Source organism: Macaca thibetana, chromosome 2, assembly GCF_024542745.1.
Source record: "Macaca thibetana thibetana isolate TM-01 chromosome 2, ASM2454274v1, whole genome shotgun sequence".
NCBI classification, from domain to species: Eukaryota; Metazoa; Chordata; class Mammalia; order Primates; family Cercopithecidae; genus Macaca; species Macaca thibetana.
The window spans coordinates 172492286-172514349 of record NC_065579.1 but is presented as its reverse complement, the minus strand read 5'-3'; the positions used below and the strand labels follow the sequence as shown (position 1 = coordinate 172514349).

Here is a 22064-nt window from a genome sequence, read left to right as displayed (position 1 = left end):
TTTAATAACCACACCAGAGTGGGAATGGCCTTCTGTATACCTTCTCAAAGTTTTTGAGCTCCTTTCATGAAATTTCCCCCTTCCTGATGTCTGGTATTTCGTTTTATATTCAGGCTTACAATGGCAACACTGCCCTCCATGTTGCTGCCAGCCTGCAGTACCGGCTGACACAATTAGATGCCGTCCGCCTGTTGATGAGGAAGGGAGCCGACCCAAGTACTCGGAACTTGGAGAACGAACAGCCAGTGCATTTGGTTCCCGATGGCCCTGTGGGAGAACAGGTGAGAGGCACAGGAGGGAGAGGAAGTACTTTTTGGCACTCCAGTCTGAAACATAAAGGGAGATTAGGCTGTGCAGGGCAGAGGCCAGCTGTTGCTCTTTAGGTGGGCTCTATCAGTGTCTGTGTCTCACGGTAGCCATCATAGCATTTTGGTGTTCCTCTTGCTTTGGAAACAGAGCAATTAAGAAATCTGAGGGTTTATCCATAGACTCAAAATGGTTAGAGGTCAGGTAGTATTCTGTGACGCAGACTTAGGGTTAGAGTAAGTCAGAATGGTTTAAGGTGCGGAAAGAGAAGGTACCAAGGTTCCTGCAGATACCAAGGAAAGAGAATCTTAGTCTTTTAAGGTATGAGCCTTCAAATATTGTGGATATTAAATGAGTTGTTATATGTGGAGTGCTGACAGTAGTCCCAGGTACAGAGTAAGAAGAGCTCAGTGAACATCAATAGTTAGAATTATTTCTGTCTACGAAGTGATACTGAACCAAAAATGCAAAAATTATGTAATTTCAAGCCTAGAAATACTTTACACTTTAAACAGAATTAATGCTTTATTCATCAAATATGGTTATATGTTATCATTGAGGATTGAATAGTTTCATGAGTAAACTTTTTAGATAATAAGAACTTATTCTTTTAAGAACTTAAAATGTTTTTGATAGAACTCTTTTCCTGGAGGGAATGAGGGGGATTGTGGCTGTGGGTAGGTCATTACATACTTTACTAATCACAAAATAAAATATGTGGAATGCCGTTTAGCTTTTTCTTTGATTCTGAGCTGTCATTATGACCATAATGTTATAGCAGCCCCTATGTAGAGAGCTCTGTGTAATTTAGAAAGAATCTTTCAATAGTTTGTAAAGAGTTTTCATGTATATTTTAATAGTTAAAAGAACTTTGCAACTTTCAAGTTTCAACTGAGAAAACTGATATTCAGAGAGGTTCCAGGGACCATCATTAACTTGTAAAAAGGCAGAGTCCTAAGCCCAGTATTTGCTTCTACTTCACTGTTTGTGGTATGCAGTCATATAACTATGCTCTCAGGGATTATTGAGGTATTAAGCCATTTAGCTCTTCATTAAATATTCTCAGATTATCTCCTTTTTGCTTTGGTATTTTGTGTGTGTTGGGCAGGTAGGGGGTCTTTTCCCTGGCTTTTATCGTCGTACTGTGATCATATGTTTCCTTCTAGCAGCTATCAGTTGTATCGCCTACCCCAATCTCCTGTCTTCTAAATTGTTGCTTCGTATCTGCTGGAGGCTGAGAGATAGAAAATAAAATGTATCAGACTGGGTTATAAAATGAACCACTCTGAATGAGCTGGGATCTTCTCTGTGATCCATGAAGTTATGTGTAGATGCTTTAATACTTGGATATCATGGCAGCTGTTTTGGCTCGAATGGTATTAAGGATTTACTTGTGTGTGTGTGTCATAAAATGTGGGTTTTGTGTTCCTGTTAGTTGAGGCTGACTTCAAGATAAGCGAGATGTTATAATTTGCCTTAATTACTGCCTTATATTAAATGTTCTCACAAATAGCAAGACTAAAAATTAGGAAAAGAATATAGGCGTTATTTAAGTTTATGGAGATTTTCAACTTCAGATAATTTTTAATGGAGATGTTTTACTTTCTTGGACCCAAAGATTATTATAGGAGATCTGAAATAAGCTTTAAAAGTTTAGTATTTTTAAGAGTCACCTCAAAATCTTGAGAAGTATTGTGTGTATTTCTTCATATACTTACAAGTTAATAGGAGTAGTGTAGATTGTATAAGAAAGGAATGAAACTCAGAAGGAAATAACATTGCGTTGGCCATAAGAAATAAACCTCACAGATTTTATTTGTTTCTCTTCCAGATCCGACGTATCCTGAAGGGGAAGTCCATTCAGCAGAGAGCTCCACCGTATTAGCTCCATTTGCTTGGAGCCTGGCTAGCAACACTCACTGTCAGTTAGGCAGTCCTGATATATCTGTACATAGACCATTTGCCTCATATTGGCAAATGTAAGTTGTTTCTATGAAACAAACATATTTAGTTCACTATTATATAGTGGGTTATATTAAAAGAAAAGAAAAATATCTAATTTCTCTTGGCAGATTCGCATATTTCATACCCAGGTATCTGGGATCTAGACATACGAATTTGATCTGAGTGGTAACATTGCCTTCAATTAACAGTAGCTTGTGAGTAGGCAAGGACTTTGATCTGTGGCACAAAACATTGTTAATATTTTCAAAGCAGGTACATTGTAAATGTTTCTTTAAGAAAAATGAAAGCATGTGAAAGGAAAAAGGTAAATACAGCATTGAGGCTTCATTTGGCCTTATGCAGTCCCTGGGAGTTACTGGCACTGGACAGGCTTCAGTCATTGGACTAGAAGAAAGGTGTCCATGGTTAGAATTTGATCTTTGCAAACTGTATATAATTGTTATTTTTGTCCTTAAAATATTGTACATACTTGGTCATTAACATGGTCATATTTGAAAATGTATAAGTCAGTAAAATAGAAAAGAACAAGTGAATTGTTGCTATTTAAAATTTATTTTACAATTCCAAGGAGTTTTTATTGTGTAATCACTAAGTCTTTGTAGATAAAGCAGATGGGGAGTTATGGAGTTGTTCCTCTGTTGGCTGAAAGATATATTTGAATTGTAAAGATGCTTTTTCTCATGCATTGAAATTAGACATTATTTGTAGGGAATTGCATGCTTTTTTACCTTCCCGAGACAGGGTCTTGCTCTGGCACCCAGGCTGGCGTGCAGTGGCATGATCTTGACTCACTTCAGGCTTGGCCTGGACTCAAGTGATCCTCCCACCTCAGCCTCCTGAGTAGCCGTGACTACAGGTGTGCGCCACCACACCTGGCTAATTTTATTTTTTGTAGAGGCAGGATCTTGCCACCTTGCCCAGGTTGGTCTTGAACTCCTGAGCTCATGCCATCTGCCTGCTTTACCCTCCCAAAATGCTGGGATTACAGGGGTGAGCCACCGTGCCCGGCTGGCAATTGCATGGAAGAGAACACCTCTTTATGGCTTACTCTCTAGAATTTCTGATTTACGTGTTCTGTTGAAATTTTTGGTTTTTTTACGTTTATAGAAACAACAAAAAGTCAATATTGAAACGTGTCTTCCTGTTCTGCTTTCTGTTGTCAAATGATGATAATGTGCCGTGATGTTTCACATGTATCATTCAGAAAAAGTTTTAGTTTTTAATAACATTCTATTAACATTCTTTTGCTTGCCACTGGCATGCCTGAGGAATGCATTTGGCTATGATTACACACACTAAGTTTTTGTAATAAATTTGACTCATTAAAAACCTTTTTTTTTTAAAAAAAAACTCATTTGTGACTAACTTATGTTTGCAGCTGAGTACTTAACTTCTTTTTAAAAGATACCCTTTGGATTGATCACATTGTTTGACCCAGTATGTCTTGTAGACACATTAGTTATAATCACCTTGTATCTCTAAATATGGTGTGATATGAACCAGTCCATTCATGTTGGAAAAACTGATGGTTTTAAATAAACTAATTCACTAATATTATGTCTTACATGCATTTTCTTTTCCTAGTGCCTTATTTATATTTCCCTAGATAGAAAAAAGTACTATTGATGATTTTAAATGCCTTTGAGTGAGTTAATATGTGTTAATTTGGGGTTTTTGGATAACATGTTTCCTGAAAGTATACAAGATTTAACATCAAAATCTATTTGCTAAGTTTACTAGTAGAAGTGTGTTAGGTTTTGAAATTATCATGGAAGTTTAATAGATGCTGTCAATCATTCAGATGTTTAGATGCTAAAAAAAAAAAAAAAAACAACTAAGTGGGAGCAGGGAATCATAGGAAAAACAGTTTGGAGATGACCAGGATCATCCTTAGAGAAATGGAAACCTGGGAAAGGTTCTTCCCTTTGCCAGCAAGCCATTTTGACGTGTGAGAACAAACACGTCAATATCTGTCAGTATGTCATTACAATTACTGCACATATATTCTAGTTCTTACAGCCTGTTTTGAGAATCTGGTGAAAGCTATGAATCCTTTCCCTGGAAAAATGCAAATATATGTATACACACAAATGCTATGTACAATATTTGGGGCTTTACTACCTTCAGAAGACCATGACTCACAAGAATCCACTCTAGTTTCATTTCTGCACATCAAATATTTTTCTTCTTTCATATAACAAAATCTTTAGAATAATTTGCTTTGCAAATGCAACCTGTTAACCAGAACAGCAGAAATGATGTACTCCCACTGAATATAGCTGTCCAGTGAGCTTTACCCAAGTGAGCTTCTATATTCTCTTAATCTCAAATTCTCTCATAGTTGAACCAGTATCTAGCAAGTATGTGTGTGTGTGTGTGTGCGCGCACGCGCGCAAAGATGTAAATAATTTGAGGCTAAGACATACAAGACATTTCTTAGCCTTAAGATATTTACGTGAGAGATACCTTACATGGCATTTATTTTACTATGCAGACTATGTTAGATAGTATTGAAAAAGGAAGTACAGAGATTCAGGAGGAATAATTTCTTTCTGACTGGGGAGGATTCAAGGTAGAGCATTTGAACTGTATCTTCTGAATAGTTGATTTGGATGTTCATATAAAGGGAGGAGAGGCAGGTGAAAGAAACAAACAGTATGAACCAAAGCGTAGTTGTCTGTGGGAATAGCAGGTGATTTTAATGTAGTTAGTTAGACTCTGGAGTGGCCAATAAAATTCATCTTGTGTTCCACCTCTGGTAATATTCTCGAGTATCAAGTTGAGAAAGATCCTTGGGCTCGTAGGTGCTTGTCAGGAGAGGTTGCTGTGATTGATTCGTGATATCTGCCACAGGAATATGGGAAATGGCTCTTGATTGAATATATCTTAAAGCCTCACAGAAGCCAAGACTGTGCTCATTGCTGTAACTTCAGTGCCTAGCACAGTGCCTGGCACGTGGAAATGGTTCATAAAATATTGGTTAAATGAGTGAACCAATGTATGCCAGTCCTACTTAGAGTCACTGATTGTGTTGGGGGAGGTGATGTTTTGAGCCAGAGTTATACTATTAATTACTAATGAATTATTGACTATCATGGTTCTGAATTTAATTCTGCCACATGATTTCACAGTGACATGGATGATATGTTAATGAAAATGGGCATGGGCATAGTTGGACTCATTAAAGAAAATAAATCGGGCAGTCTGTCTTTACAAAGGGCTAATGCCGGGTGCAGTGGCTCACGCCTGTGATCCCAGCACTTTGGGAGGCTGAGGCAGGCGGATCATGAGGTCAGGAGATCGAGACCATCCTGGCTAACACGGTGAAACCCCGTCTCTACTAAAAATACAAAAAATTAGCTGGGCGTGGTGGCGGGCGCCTGTAGTCCCAGCTACTTGGAGGCTGAGGCAGGAGAATGGCATGAACCCGGGAGGCAGAGCTTGCAGTGAGCTGAGATCGTGCCACTGCACTCCAGCCTAGGCGTCAAAGTGAGACTCCTTCTCAAAACAAACAAACAAACAAAAAACCCCACAAAGGACTAATGTTAGTGCTGTAGTTTGATATTGACTAAGAAATCCCTACAAGAGTCAGAGACCAAATCTTCCAGCTCAATTTGTTAGTCAAATCAGTAACATTTAATATCCTTTCTATATTTTTGCTTAATCAGGGCAGGAAAATTTCCTCAAACGTCTCTGACTTTTAACAAATGTCAACTTAAACATACGGCCACTAACTTCCATTTTCTGATAACCTCAGTTGTTCTGTATTGAATATGACCTCAGAGAGAAATCAGCTTCAGTCACTGGCTAAGTTTGTGATGGTACCTCTGAGATCAGGCCTGGGTACAAAGTTTGAGAATACTTGTAACCATGCTACTAGGTTTTGGCTATACCTGCTGATGCCCTGGATTAATCCTTGAGAGAAGGGGAGACACTGCCCTATTAGTCACCAGAGGCCCTGCACCTAGCACAGTATCTGACACATTGTAGACATTCAATAAATAGTTCCTAAATTGAATTTAATTTCAAGACTTTGTAAAAATTTTTTTTCTTGGCATATTTATTCTTCAGTCTACAAATATTTTTATTATTCACATACAGTTTATGACTTAATCCAGTACTTTTATGCTTCAAGCCTTTGGAGTCTGTGCAGACCCAGGAACATTGCATGGGTGGCACATTTCTAGGAGGGGTAAGATTGGTTGTTTTTGTTTGTTTGTGTGTTTGCTTTTTTGAGATGGAGTCTTGCTCTGTTGCCCAGGCTGGAGTCAGTGGCAAGATCTTGGCTCACTCAGTCTCCACCTCCCAGGTTCAAGCAATTCTTGTGCCTCAGCCTCCTGAGTAGCTGAAATTACAGGCACGCACCACCACACCTGGCTAATGTTTCTGTATTTTTAATAGAGATGGGGTTTCACCATGTTGGCCAGGCTGGTCTCGAACTCCTGGCCTCAAGTGATCCGCCCACCTCAGCCTCCCAAAGTGCTGGGATTACAGGCGTGAGCCATGAAGCCTGACTGATTGTAGATTCCTCTCAAAATGTGTCTTGCTTTCTTCTTTGTACTCCTTGTCCTCTGGCCTGTGGTCCCTGCTCTCTCCATCACACCATTCCCCTTGCCTATCAGCCCAAGAGGGTTTGGGGATGAGAGAGTGCAGCTGCTGAGTGCCCTGGGTTCGAGGTTTCAGTCTTTGGTGGACATTGGTATCTTATGTGAAGCTTGTTAAACATGCAGATACCTCGGCCCCACCCCAGGCTTCCTGAATCAGAACCTCTCGGGTTTTCAGGTTTCTGGCAGGTTATATGTGGTGATTCTAGTGCAGTTTTAGTCTAAATTAATTTGGAAATGCAGACTTTGGAGAGTAGCTGGGGTTGGGCAGTAGCCATGTGGTGGTAACAGAATGGGTTGCTGGAATGCATATGGGGATGAAGTAGCAACTGATGGTGTGCCGTGTGCCAGGCACGTTGGATCCTATGGTATAGAAACTAGCTTTGAAGATACAATCATGAGTCGCCTTATTTCTTTTTTTCCTGATTTCAGAAATCACTTTTCTAAGGTGATTCTAGTGTAAGTTTCTCAAGTATGTTAGTTTCCCAGGACTGTATAACAACCACAGACTTGGTGGCTTAACTAAGAGAAATTCATTTTGTCGCAGTTCTGGAGGCCAGAATTCTGAAACCAAGGTGTTGGCAGAAACGTGTGCCTTCCAAAGGCTCCTGGTGGAATTTGTGCCTTCTAGTCCAGCTTCTAGTGACTCCAGGTGTTCCTTGCCTTGTGGCAATATAACTCCAGTGTCTGCTCCATCTCCACATGGCCTTCTCCTCTTCTCCCTGTGCCTCCTCTCTGTATATCTCTTACAAGGACTCTCACCACTGAATTTAGGGGCCACATGAGTACTCCAGGATGACCTCGTCTCAATTTTATTTTATTTTATTTTATTTTTTTGAGGAATAGTTTCGCTCTTCTTGCCCAGGCTGGAGTGCAATGGTGCCATCTCAACTCACTACAACCTCCATCTCCTGGATTCAAGCGATTCTCCTTCCTCAGCCTCCTGAGTAGCTGGGATTACCCGCATGCACCACCACACCTGGCTAATTTTCTATTTTAGTAGAGATGGGGTTTCACCATGTTGGTCAGGCTGGTCTCGAACTCCTGGCCTCAGATGATCCGCCCACCTCGGCCTCCCAAAGTGTTGGGATTACAGGCGTGAGCCACGGCGCTTGGCCTTTTTTTTTGTTTTGTTTTTGAGACAGAGTCTCTCTCTGTCACCCAGGCTAGAGTGCAGTGGCACAATCTCAGTTCACTGCAACCTCTGCCTCCTGGGTTCAAGCAATCCTCCAGCCTCAGCCTTCCAAGTTGCTGGGATTACAAGCGTGCTCCACCATGTCCAGCTAATTTTTGTATTTTTAGTAAAGACAAGGTTTCACCATTTTGGCCACGGCGCTCTCAAACTCCTGACCTCAAGTGATCTGCCCGCCTTGGCCTCCCAAAGTGCTGGGATTATAAGCATGAGCCACCATGCCCAGCCTCAATATTCTTAATTGTACAAAGACCATTTTTCCAAATGAAGTCACATTCACAGGTTCTGAGGATTAGGATGTGGACATATCTTTTGGGCGGCCTTAACTTAAAACTTACTACACCAGGAAAGAGGATTTATAATAATTTCTGTTACCATTATTTCTCTTAAAAAACGAGTAAGATTAATATTTCCTTTTTTAAAAAATTATTTTATCATGGTAAGAACATTCTATTTTCCTAAGAAATTGTAAAGTGTACAATAATAGGGGCGATGTTGTACAACAGATCTCTAGAACTTATGAGTATTTCTTTCTGAGCAATCCTATATATAGCCTGTCTTCAGAATCTATGAGTACCTTTTACATATTATTATTCATCTAATGTATGGTGAAATATCTCCATTTCATTTGTTAGCTATAATACTAAACACTGACCAGGCAACTCATTTACCACTGATAAACTTTAAGAGAAACAAAAATATTTATCGAGCTATAACTAAAAAATTATGATAATGATTAAAAGAGCTTTTAGTATGTTAAACTTCCAGCAAAGCTTTTATGATTATCGCTCGTCATTTTGCTCTCTGGTACACATGTGAATGAATCTGCTGCTCTTCACCTCGGATCACGCTACCGAGAGCTGCCCGTGTGAGAAGCAACATGATCCCAAATCAAATTAAATTCCTGTGCTTTACAGCATCTGATCTCGTAATGAATAACAGTAGAGTAGTTAGTCACGGAGAACTGCAAACGTTTAAAAGTCAAGGGTCAAATCCAGTTTCATAGAATAACAGTTGATTCCACTTTGCTAAAACTCAATTGAAATAGACTGTTTGAAGTCTAGATATTATCTTTTTAAATGATAGGATTCTGGCTCTTGCTCCAGAAATAAAGATGTCAGCAGCTCTGGAAACTTGGTAGCTGGATCCAGCATGTGTTTACCTGTTGGATCAGCGTAGTTCCTGTAGGCTTGACAATCGGGACAAATTTCAGATTGTGAAACAACACTAGATTCCTTACCTTAATCGATCTGGGGCTTAAGTTTCAAATTACTATTTATTTTTATCAATTCATGGTATCTTAATTCACATGGCCTGCTCTCCCTATTTGCAGCCGAACATCTCTCAGGCAGGACTTTAATTTCGAGTGATTGCATAAGACTGTAGGGTACTTCCCGACTGGCCTTTGTGGAAGCCCCAGGTGTGGACTGCTCTGGAGGCGAACTGCTCTTTTATTCCAGCACTCGAGGGTTAGTTTTGGTGTTTGCCTCAGTGGGAGTGTGTCCGCTGTGAGTCTGCTTTTCTGAATGGGAGCCAGAGTTTTTTTTTTTTTTTTTTTTTTTTCCACGTTAGATGTCACTTTTCTTTTGTCTTTAAAAAAGGTATCCTTTTCTTTTTGCTCCCAAGAAGTATTCCTTCCAGAAGACTTTCAAATTTTCAAAAAGTTCTCCTTTTTAGGCATTCACAGATATGGAAGAATTGGTCATCTTCAGGATAGCAATTTTGTCTGGTGTAACTTCTTATACATATGTAAGGAAAATTCAAAATATATGATTTGGGAAAACAAGTAAGCATTTGGATGGTGCCTCTACCCAAAATATTCCTGGAAATTTTTTTTAAAAGTTACATTTTTAGCCAGGTGTGGTGGCACATGCCTGTAGCGTCTGCTACTTGGAGGCTGAAACGGGAGGACTCTTTGGGTCCAGGAGTTCCGGGCTGCAGTGAGCCATCCATGATCACGCCAATGTGGTGTAATAAGATGTATAGACAGAAGTTTAATTTACACAGGTTATTAATTTCTACACACATTCTAATCATACAGGCTAATGAGGTACATCAGTTAAAGTGCAGGATTTATAGACAATTGACAAGTTTCTCATTATTCTATTTCCCTGTCTATATAAATCAATCAATTTTGTTTCTTTCCTCAGCTAAAGTTATACCAAATCTGTTATCAAGGTCAAAATGTCTGTTAATCAGTTAATAGCATAGATAAAAAAAGTCTGTTAAAATATTTTTTTCTATCTTCTCTGCCACCACCCACATATAGGTTTTCAAGACTTTATTCTTGGATTACCACAATAGACTTAGAAACCTGACTTTTTATTATGGAAACATTCAAACACACAAGTAGGCAGAATAGTATATTGAACACATATATCTATCATGAAGCTTCATCAATTATAAACATTTTGCCATTTTTGTTTCTTCTTTCGCCCCACATTTTTTTCTAGAATAAGTTAAAGCCCACGCCAAGCTTTATAGATTGTCAGTAAAAATCGCTAATAGATAAGTAACTTGTGTCCCCAATAAATAGCTTTCTAATTAGTTTTCCTCCAATCTTCCTGCTTTTCTTACCAATCAAAAAATTTCCACCACTTGGCATACTGTTAAAGAAACAGAAAGTTTTTCAAAGGCTCAGTGCTGCCTGTTGAATCAGATGCAAACTTTTGTCCTGGTTTACAAAGGTATGTTGACCTTAGCTTGACCCTGCCTGTCTAATCTCATCTCATTTTTCCCCAGTGGGCTATCAGGTGGGTCTCTTCACTGTATCAGCTGATGCTCTGTTTATTCCTGTCTCTTGTCATGTCCTCACCTCCCCAAATTCTGTGCATCCTAGAAAGCCCTGCTTGAGTGCCACTTTCTCTATTAAACTTTTTCTAGCTCATACTGACTGCTCTCTTCCCTGAACTCCTGGGATTAAAACACAATTCCTCTAACTTTCATTATCTGGTATTTTCTGTCATATTCCAGACTTAATTATTGCAATCAGGAAAGTGAGCTATGAATCACTGACTAGCAGCATTTTCTCTTCCTTTCTTCCTTCCCTTTATCCTTCCTTCCTACCCTTCTCTCTCCCTTCCTTCCTTCCTTCCTTCCTTCCTTCCTTCCTTCCTTCCTTCCTTCCTTCCTTCCTTCCTTCCTTCCTTCCTTCCTTCCTTCCTTCCTTTCTTTCTTCCTTCCTTTCTTCCTTCCCTCCTTCCTTCCTTCCCTCTCTCCCTCCTCCTTCCTTCCTTCTCTCTCTCTCTCTTTCTTTCCTTTCGTTCTGCCCCCCTCCCCCCTCCCTCTCCCCTCCCTCTCCCCTCCCTCTCCCCTCCCTCTCCCCTCCCCTCTCTTTTCACACTCTCATCCAGGCTGGGGTGCAGTGCATGATCATAGCTCACTGCTGCTTTGACCTACTGGGGTCAAGTGATTCTCCCTCTTCAGCCTCCTAAGTAGCTGGGACTACAGATTCACACTACCATGCCCGGCTAATTTATTTTTGTTGTAAAGATGGGGGTCTCACTATATTTCCCAGGCCAGACTCCTGGCCTCAAGCAATGCTCCCTTCTCAGCCTTCCAAAGTGCTGAGATTACAGGTGTGTGCTACTGCAGCATTTACTTTTTAAATACAACTTTAAGATGCCTGAGTTAGTGGTATTTTTGAGGACACAAAGAAGGTGAGTGGTGCTGGATAGACTCTAGTATTGGAATCTAGGCAGAATTCTAAGATGGTCCTTTGCCCCAGGTGTTACTTCTGTGATTCTGTTAGGTTACATTGCAAAAGTGATTTTGCAAATGTAAATAAAGTAATTATTAACCAGCTGACCTTAAGATAGGGAAACTACTCATCTAATCACATGGGCCCTTTAAAAGCGGAGCGTTTTCTTTGGCTGGAGGCGGAAGAGGAAATCCTAGAGATTCCAAGCCTGAGAAGGACTCAACCCACAATTACTGGCTTTGAGGATGGAGCAAGGGAGCAATGAACCAAGGAATGCAGGTAGTTTTTAAATATGAAAACAGAAAATGGAATATCAGTCCTACATCCACAAGGAATTGACTTCTGCCAACAACCTGATTAAGCTTAGAAGCAGATTCTTGCTCAGAGCCTCCAGATAAGAGCCCAGCCCTGGTGACAGGTGTTTGAGTTTGGCGTTGTGTTACTCCACGCAGAGAGTCAAGCCAACCCCGCCCAGACTCTGACCTGCCGAACTGTGAGATAACACATGGGTGGAGTTCTGAGCTGCTAAATTTAGGAGTAATTTGTTACACAGCAATAGAAAGTGAATACAATATATAACATAGGGTTTGAGCTTATAGTGCAATTTTATACATTTCTTGCTATTTTAATTAAGGTTCCAAATCAGCAAGAGAAGTTTTCCAATAAATGGGGGCACTCGTCTTAGGATGTGTGGTCATTACACAGGCTAGCAGTGTCTTTAATTTATGATACCTCACTTTTGTCCATCACTTCCCCATTCCAGATAAGAAAATTTCTTTTCTTTCTTTCTTTCTTTTTTTTTTTTTTTTTTGAGATGGAGTCTCACCCTGTCACCCAGGCTGGAGTGCAGTGACATGATCGTGGCTCACTGCAACCTCCACCCCCGGGTTCAAGCGAGTCTTGTGCCTCAGCCTCCCAAGTAGCCGGAACTACAGGTGCATGCCACCACGCCCGGCTAATTTTTGTGGTTTTTAGTAGAGACGGGGTTTCACCATGTTGGCCAGGCTGATCTTGAACTCCTGACCTCATGATCCACCTGCCTTGGCCTCCCAAAGTGCTGGGATTACAGGCATGAGCCACCGTGCCCAGCCTGGAAAATTTCAAGGAAAGTTTAGCTTCCCTATTGCCAGTGTTTTCAAAAGAATCTATAAAAGGGTCCTGGAGCAGGGGAAGGTGATTAGGACAGCATATCTGACCAGCATTAGCATCAGCTTACTGTGTTGCCATACTCTAGCCATTTACCTCTACTGTAAGAGTGGGGCATATTTTGTAGGGCAGTGGTCTCCAACCTTTTTGGCACCAGGGACCAGTTTCATGGAAGACAACTTTTCCATCGATGGGGTGTGGGTGAGCAGATGATTTCGGAATGAAACCGTTCCACCTCAGATCATCAGGCATTAGATTCACATAAGGAGGACGCAACCTAGATTCCTCGCATGCGCAGTTCACAATAGGGTTCACGCTTCTATGAGAATCTAATGCCCGAGGCTGATCTGACAAGAGGAGGAGCTCAGGCGGTAATGCTGGCTTGCCCATCTCTGGTACCCGTTCATGGCTGGGGAGTTGGGGAACCCTGTTGTAGGGAAAGAACCCCTTAGCTCTGCAGCAGCCAAGATTTCAGATGGTACAACTTGTTTAAAATAAATAGACACACTCACTTCAGAGACTGGTCAGCAAGCAGTTGTCAAGAGCTCTTGGAACTAAGATGAGAACTTACATTACAGTTTCTTCTGCAGCCTAGGATCACAGATGATGGGCAGGGGTTTTATTGGTTTAACCGGCATCTATTTCTCCAGCCGTGCACACAGAAATGAAGGAATGATTAGACATTCATTTGGGGTGCCTTTGCGTGATTCGTAAATAACTCGTTCCTCATAAAATTTATTGCCGAATGACTCATTAAAGAATGATGGTGAAGATAATAAGGCTCCTAATTTAAAGGATTATGCAAGTGTTCTTTTAAAAATCAACTTTGCGAGGTGTAATTAATGCATAAATTTTAAGTGTACAGTTTAACAAATGTATACACCTATGTAACCACCACCCAATCAAGATACAGAACATTTTTGACATCCCAGAAATTTCCTTCATGCCCGTTTGCTGTCAATCTCTCCTTCCACACAGCTATTGATCTGATTTCTATTATATCATTGTAGATTAGTTTTTGCCTCTTGAAGAACCTCATTTAAATAGAATCATACAGTCTGTACTATTTTCTGGGTTTCTTTCGCTCAGCATGATATTTTTGAGATTCATCTGGATTGGTGCATTGATTACTAAAGTACATTTCTATTGCTGACTGGAATTCCATTGCACTCATAACACAGTCTGTGAGCCATTCACCTATTAGTGGACATTTGGGTTCTTTGCAGTTTGGGACTATTATTGAATAAAGTTGATATGAACAGTATTTGTGTGGACATATGTTCTCATTTCATTTTAAATTCCTAGGAGTGAAGAACCTGGTTCATGTTAGTATATGTTTAGCCTTAAAAGAAATGGTCAAACTCTTTTTTAAAGTGGTTGTGTCATTTTTCTCTTCTAATAGCAACGCAGAAGAGATTTTTCAATCTTCCCTCAAACTTGGTATTGCCAGTCTTTTTCAGATGCATAGTATTATCTTACAGATTTAATTTCCAGGGTGACTAATGATGTTAAGCATCTCTTCTTGTGCTTACTTACCATTCACATATCTTGTTAGTGAAGCATCTGTTCAAGTTTTCATCCATTAAAAGAATTAGATTGTATTATTATTGAGTTGTAACAGTTTTTTTTTTTTTTTTTTTGAGACGGAGTCTGGCTCTGTCGCCCAGGCTGGAGTGCAGTGGCCGGATCTCAGCTCACTGCAAGCTCCGCCTCCCGGGTTCCCGCCATTCTCCTGCCTCAGCCTCCCAAGTAGCTGGGACTACAGGCGCCGCCACCTCGCCTGGCTAGTTTTTTGTATGCCAGCTACTTTTGAGTATTTTTAGTAGAGACGGGGTTTCACCGTGTTAGCCAGGATGGTCTCGATCTCCTGACCTCATGATCCGCCCGTCTCGGCCTCCCAAAGTGCTGGGATTATAGGCATGAGCCACCGCGCCCAGCCTGTAACAGTTTTTTAAAATATATATTCTAGATATAAATGTATTTCAGATATATGTATTGTAAGAATTTTTCCCAGTCTGTGGCTTGCCTTTTTATCACTTCTTAAAAAAATTATTTTGCCCCATTTTCATTTTCTTCTTCTGGGTCTCTAATGATACTTACTTATACCATTTTCTATTGTCCTGAAGGTCTCTGAGGATCTGTTTATTTTTCTTGAATCTATTTTCTCTCCATCTATTAGCCTGAATATTTTCTATTGGCCTGTTTTCCTGTGTTCAACTTCACTGCCTTTCTTCTACCATCTCTGATCTACTGTGATGTCTTTTTGTCATTAAACTTTTCAGTTTCAGTATTTCTATATAGTTCTTTTTTATAGGGTTCATTTCTGTGCTGAGATTTTCTGTCTTTTCACTCATTAAACCAATACTTTGATTCTTTGAACATATATCATTTAATTCTTTGAGCCACATTTATAGGTGCTGCTTTTAAAGTCTTTCCTTATGTCTCAGGCCTGTAGTCCCAGCACTCTGGGAGGCCGGGGCAGGTGGATCACCTGAGGTCAGGAGTTCAAGACCAGCCTAAGCAACATGGAGAAACCCCGTCTCTACTAAAAATACAAAATTAGCCTGGCATGATGGCACATGCCTGTAATTCCAGCTACTCGGGAAGCTGAGGCAGGAGAATCTCTTGAACCCTGGAGGCGGAGGTTGTGGTGAGCAGAGATTGCGCCATTATACTCCAGCCTAGGCAACAAGAGCGAAACCCCGTCTCAAAAGTAAATAAATAAATTAATTAAATTAAATAAAAAATTAAAGTCCTTTTTTTTCTTCTAAACCCAAGATCTCAGTAATGTTGAGACTGGTATTTTCTCTTTGACTGTGGGTAATGTGGATCATGTTTGCCTTTTTTTTTTTTTTAAATGTCTACCAATTTTTAAATTGTACACTGGACATTGTTGGTGATACATTGTGTAGACTTTAGGCTCTGGATTTTGTTTTCTTCTTTTGAGAAGTGTTACCCTGTCTTCTATTAGGCAGTTTCATTACCTGCAGATTACCTTGCACTTCTGTGGGCTAGTTTTCATGCTTTGCTAGGGTACATCTCCGGAAAACTCAATATATTTCCCAAGTTCTTCTATCTTGGCACATTTCGACCTCCAATTCTGCAGATATTTTAAAGGTTTGGTTTTGGCTGGGCACAGTGGCTCATGCCTGTAATCCCAGCACTTTGGGAGGCTGAGGTGGGTGGATCACCTGAGGTCAGGAGTTCATGACCAGCCTGATCAACATGGTGAAACCCCTTCTCTACTAAAAATACAAAAATTAGCCAGGTGTGGTGGTGGGTGCCTGTAATCCCAGCTACTTGGGAGGCTGAGGCAGGAGAATTGCTTGAACCCAGGTGGCGGAGGTTGCAGTGAGCCGAGATAGCGCCATTGCATTCCAACCCGGGCAAAAGAGTGAGACTCCATCACAAAAAAAAAAAAAAAAAAAAAATGAGGCTTGGTTTTTATTTTTGTTAATGTGGGCCTGGAGTGGACCTTACTCTAAAGCACAGTTCTAATCTCTTCTGGTATCTCAGTTAGATGCTTGGTGTGTTAATAAATTAATAACAAGATCTTGTCACTCTGGATTGGCCAAAACTTCAATGTTCTTCAGCACTGTTTAATGTCTACAATTTCTGTTCTGTACTTGTCTCTGCACTAACAATTCTCTATACTTACTATAGCATCCAGGTAGTCTTGACATGGGCACGTGCACCTTAGCTCTGAGTCAAGAATTCATAGAGAATCTTCCATACAACTTCTGGGACCCACCTTCTCACCACCCCCAAAATACCTTTCTTTTTGGTGCCTTGCTCTACAGGTTCATACTGCTTCCTATCTTCCGAACTCTGATCTCTGCCTTGTCAGCTCAGCAGAACTACTGTGCTCAGGCTGGATTCTAGCTTGCTATGCTGTGGTTGGAAAAATGTACCCTTGCAGAGATCCAGGATAATCATGGGGCTCACCTAATGAATTTCTCCTCTCTCAGAGATCACAGTGTTTAATTTCCTGTTGTCCAATGCTGAAAAACAATTGCCTCATATGTTATTTTCCATTTCATTGTTTATGGGTGGAGGGCTAGTCCTATACCAGTTGTTTCGTCATAGTTGGAAGTGAAAGTTTGCAAGATGTGCTCTTAAAGATTAAATGATGTAAACAGAAATGGATTTACCAAAGAGGGGGCCCAAAGATTCTGTTTTGGCTGAAAAAGCATTAATAATAGTCATGAGTGCCCTCCTATGACTCAGACACTGACTCCATTCATAGGAAGTTAGTATGGTGGAGTAGAGTGTAGTTTCTCTGCATTGTTTCTAAAAATTGAGTCTAATAGCCATCTCCCCTCTCTAAGAAACAAAAAGAAGATTTCTAAAAATAATGGTAGTAATAATAACTTACAATTATTATATACTTAATGTTCTAGGTTCTGTCTTTAAGGCTTTATATTTATTAACCAATTCTTTATAACAAATCAATTAATCACCAATTAACTACTAGTTAGTACCTGAACATGATTAATTACTAATTAAAAATCCTATTTACAGACCAGCCTGGGCAATGTAGTGAGATCCTGTTTTTACAAAAAATAAGCACATTAACCAGGTATGGTGGTGCATGCCTGTAGTCCTAGCTACTTGGAAGGCTGAGGTGGGATGATTGCTTGAGCCCAAGAGTTTGAGGCTGCAATGAGCTATGATTGTGCCACTGTGCCCCAGCCTGTGTGACATAGTGAAACCCTGTCTCTAAAAAAGAAAAGAAATGTTATATAGCATAAAGGATTCTAGAAACTCAAATTACATTAACCTGCATCGTAAATTTGTGAGGGAATTTGTGAGCACATGTGGGTATGTGAGAACTCCTACCTCGGAGTCTTTCCAAATGTTCTTTCCCTTGAGCACAACCTGTTCCCCGTCAATCAACTTAAATGTATAATTCAGAATTTAGCTTCAATATTACTACTTCCAGGAAACTTGTTACATGTTTTCATAACATGTATTTTATTTTTTAAATCATAATTGTAATTGAATTTACTTAAATATTTATTTAATGGATGTCTTTTCCACTAGACTATAGGCTCCATGAAACCCATTTCCTACCACATAACCAGCACCTAGCACAGTTTTTGGCGTGGTGTATGTGTTCAATAAGTATTTGTTAAATAAATGAAGGAATGTTGAAGAGTGAGTAGGTTTCCTGTCTCAGATTCTTATGAACTTGATTTATCATCGAGGGTTGTCTATTTTTTGCCTTTCTCTCCTATTAAAAAAATTGCATACAGTAAAATTTATTCCTTTTGGTGTGTAGATCTATGAGTTTTTACAAAAGTCTAGAGTCATGTTACCACAATCAAGATATAGAACAGTTTCATGTCCCTCTGCTCCCCACCAAAAAATTCCCTCTTGATAACTTTTGTAGTCAAATCCCCAACCTTTAACTGCCAGCAATCATAGAGAATTGTTTATTTTACATCACCTCAGGCTCTTCTTTTCTTTTTCATCCTGCTTGGTCTATATTTCAGCGATCTTACTGCTCAGTAACATTCCTAAATATCAGAGATGTGAAATCAAATTTAGACTGTTGTCTTAGCATTTATGCCTTATGTGGAATCATTTGAACAAATAATTTGACTACTTGGAAGAATCAGAAGAGGGACACTAGGTCAGCTGAGCTTTTGTGAATGGCCTATTATTTCTACTCTGAATTGTATCTACTCTGAACAGCTCTAACATCTGTACACATCTCTATTTCAGTATTCCTGCCTTAATTCAGGCTTTATGATCCTGTCCAGATCATTGCAATGGTCTCCATCCTGGTTTTTCCGTGCCTCTAATACTGGTTTTCTTATATTCAGTATCAGCTCTAAGACTCTTAAAGTTCTTCACTGGTGTCCCATTGAGCCTTACTTAGCACCTAGCATATCGTTTACAGCTCCTCAGGAGGACTTGCTTCTTTAGAATCATCCTCATTGGGTCTTGTCGCTTGCAGTCTATGATGTTCCAGTTGTCCCAAATTATTTCATTTTTCCAAAGGTACCATATATTTCATGACTGAGGCTTTTGTTCATGCATCCCTGAAAGTTTCTATTCACTTTATCTGCCAATGAACACCTACTCATTATTGAAGACTTGACACAGGCTATCTCCTGCTTTCTTTCCAAAAACCACCTGACTATTCCCTCTTCGGTTCCCACAGTTACCTGTCCATCCACCTGCTATAACATCCATAATTCCTTATTGCTAACCTATGTTCACATATTTGTCTCCTACCTACGAGAATCAAAGCTCTTTGGGGTAAGTCTGTCTATTTATCTTTGAATCCCCAGTGCCTAGAACAGTAACTGCCATATAGTAAGTATGTGATAAATAAACATTTTCTGAATGCATCAATGAATACGTTCTTACTGCATTTTTAGCTGAACACTTTAATAATTTTCACAAGCTTATTTTAAATGTGTATCTTTTTGATGTTTTAGAAAATATTTGATCAAGGACTCTCCCATTTTCATGAGACACTGATGATCCTATTTTACATGGCCATATGAAGTTCCCTCCAGCTTTCTATCAGACACTATACATTTATCTTTGTGTGACCTGGTCAACTGGCACTACTTCAACTGGGCTTACCCGTGGCTGTCTGCTTGCGTATAGAAACTCAACTTGCAACTGTGGAAGTGAAAAAGGGAAAAACAGGCAATGCTGAAAATGAATATGAATTTCCCATTAGTTGCTAACTGGCTTTGAACTTCCTCTCCGTTGAGGCTCAGAGCATAAAGAGTAAACTCAGGCCTCGCCTGGCTACAGGTCACACTGTGATTCAGATCTTTATCTGTTGTGTTCAGTGCCATTTTGAACTCTCACCCTAGGGATCTTAGTCCCAAGCTTTTTGTGTTCAACGTGTTTACCACGGAAATGGAGATTTAGTTCTTCCTTGTGAAAGTGAAGATATTACATTCTGTAAATGTATTCTGCCTTTAAACTTTTTTGTTGACATAAAAAGGAGTATTCTGCCTAACTAGTTTTGTCATTTTATTGTGAGCCCGCCCTCCCAAAACAAACTAATGCTGACATAGGATTTGATTCTTATTGAGGAAGTAACTACATTTGTGACCAGCCGGCTCTTGGTTGGCCAGGAGTGAAGGCAGGTGGGGAAGGGAGGAAATTGTCTATCTTTTCATCTCATCTGGCCAGGCTTAGGGTCTGAGTTGGAATCTGCCCCTTGTTGAATGCTCACAAGCATGAGCTTAGAGCTCTCTGGAAAGGAAACTGCCATCTCTTAGGGCGATTAGATAGTCTAGGAGAGATCCAAGTTCTAAATAAAATGTTTAGTGCCATAGCAGCATGAATTACACCATGATCTTGAATGACTGTGTCACCAATTTAGGCTGAAGCAGTATTTCTCTAATTTGCATTTTCATTAGGCTCAACTAGGAAGCTTGTTAAAACAGATATCCCTGGTTTCTACAGGAAATTCTGTAGATTCTGGTTCGGTAGACTTGGAGTGAACTCTGGGAAAGTATATTTTTAGCAATTTCCTGAGGTGATCCTGTTGCACGAAGACAGAAAACTATCTTTTTTAAAGGATTGTTGGAGGTGAACAGGATAATGTGATCATTATGAGAGGAGCCCTTAGTATTCTGAATTTATTGATATCCCAACGTACTTTTGTAAAAACAGGTTCTACAAACTGGCGCTTTCTGATCCAAGCCTCATCTATTCTCAATATCTGAAAGTCCAGTCGATCTTGTGGAAAATGCCTATGAGCAGAAAGCGGGAGTTGTAGTCTTGTTCAGTGAGATTTAAGGGTAGATTTTTCAGGTCCTCCTGATGTTTCTCCCCAGGCTGTGGACTATGGAGTGAGTTGAGTTAGCATCACGGCACCCTCCTGCTATGACTCATATAACTGTTATAAGGGTAGTGTCAACCTAAAGTTTGGGCAGATTTGACATGGTGGTAGTACAAATAGGGTGGAGGCAGAGCAGGGATAAAATACGCACAGCTATTTAAAGAAATGAATGGATATATTGATATGCTGTCTCTGAACCTGCTTTCTGCTGTGAGTTGAATTCCAAAAAGTTGGTTCAGTCCTCCAGGTTTGGTGCAGGTCTCCAAAAGGTAGATTTCATCTCAATGTTTGTAGCATTTTTCTGTTGTATAAGCTCTGGAATTAGGGGTGTCCAGTGAAACGGCAAGGGAGTGGTGAAACCTGAGGATTTTTGCTTAAATTTCATTAAATAAAATCTTGTATAACATTTCTGAGAAGCATGGAATTTTCAGAGAACTTTTAACCAACCATTTCTTGGATGCTATTTTGATCTTGGGGAACTTGGGCTAGGAGAGTACACTCAAATCTTGTGGCACACTCCAGAAATGCTTTAGGATGCCTCAGTAACCCAAATGTTATGTCTGTACAAGGACTGGGTATTGCTGTGGTTTCTTTTTGAAGGAAGGAGTTCATGAAACCATCAAGAGCAATTTTCTGTGTACTATATCCTCATTCTTGGGGCTGAATAAATTAGTAGAAATAGTTCTGTTCTTAAAATAATGTGATATAATTACTTTTAGGTGTGGAAACCTAGAAAAGGGTACCAAAAATCAGGGAGGTATGAAATACAAGAGAGGAGGAACTTTTATTTATTTATTTATTTGTTTATTTACTTATTGAGACAGAGTCTCACTCTGTCATCCAGGCTGGAGTGCAGTGGCTCTATCTCAGCTCATTGCAACCTCTGCCTCCCAAGTTCAAGCGATTCTTCTGCCTCAGCCTCCTAAGTAGCTGGGATTACACGGCCACCACACCCAGGTAATTTTTGTATTTTTAGCAGAGATAGGCCTTCACCATATTGGCCAGGCTGGTCTCAAACTCCTGAACTCAGGTGATCTGCCTGCCTCGGCCTCTCAAAGTGTTGAGAGTACAGGTGTTAGCCACCACGCCCAGCTGGAACTTTTGGGTTCAACCTCCTGGAATCACCTTTCTCTTTCTCTTTCAAGTCTTTGTCTGACTTCATACTGATAGACAATACAAGCCAATGCTACACTTCTCTACTAAGTCACTAAAGCTTACAGGGGCTGGGCAAGGACCTTTGATCCGCCTTTTGTCTCTCTGGAGTGCAATACTCCAACACTTGCTATCACCGACATCAGAGTTTGACTCAAGTTTTGTTTTTTTTTGTTTTGT

At 40.1% G+C, this 22064-nt stretch overlaps 2 protein-coding genes across 6 annotated transcripts in view; one reads left to right on the top strand and one right to left on the bottom strand.

Moving 5' to 3' along the window:
• NFKBIZ (NFKB inhibitor zeta) overlaps window positions 1-3825 on the top strand; it is a 33160-nt gene extending 29335 nt beyond the window's left edge. For 4 of the 5 annotated variants that reach the window (XM_050778939.1, XM_050778938.1, XM_050778935.1 and 1 more), the window contains one exon: window positions 114-3825. In XM_050778939.1, coding sequence (XP_050634896.1) covers window positions 114-383 — 270 coding nt within the window. In that variant the 3' untranslated portion in view covers window positions 384-3825. The remainder of the gene's footprint in view (window positions 1-113) is intronic. The other variant, XM_050778936.1, reaches the window with a different exon arrangement.
• The window catches only part of RPL24 (ribosomal protein L24), a 488826-nt gene that overhangs the window by 158826 nt on the left and 307936 nt on the right, over window positions 1-22064 (bottom strand). The window lies entirely within an intron of this gene.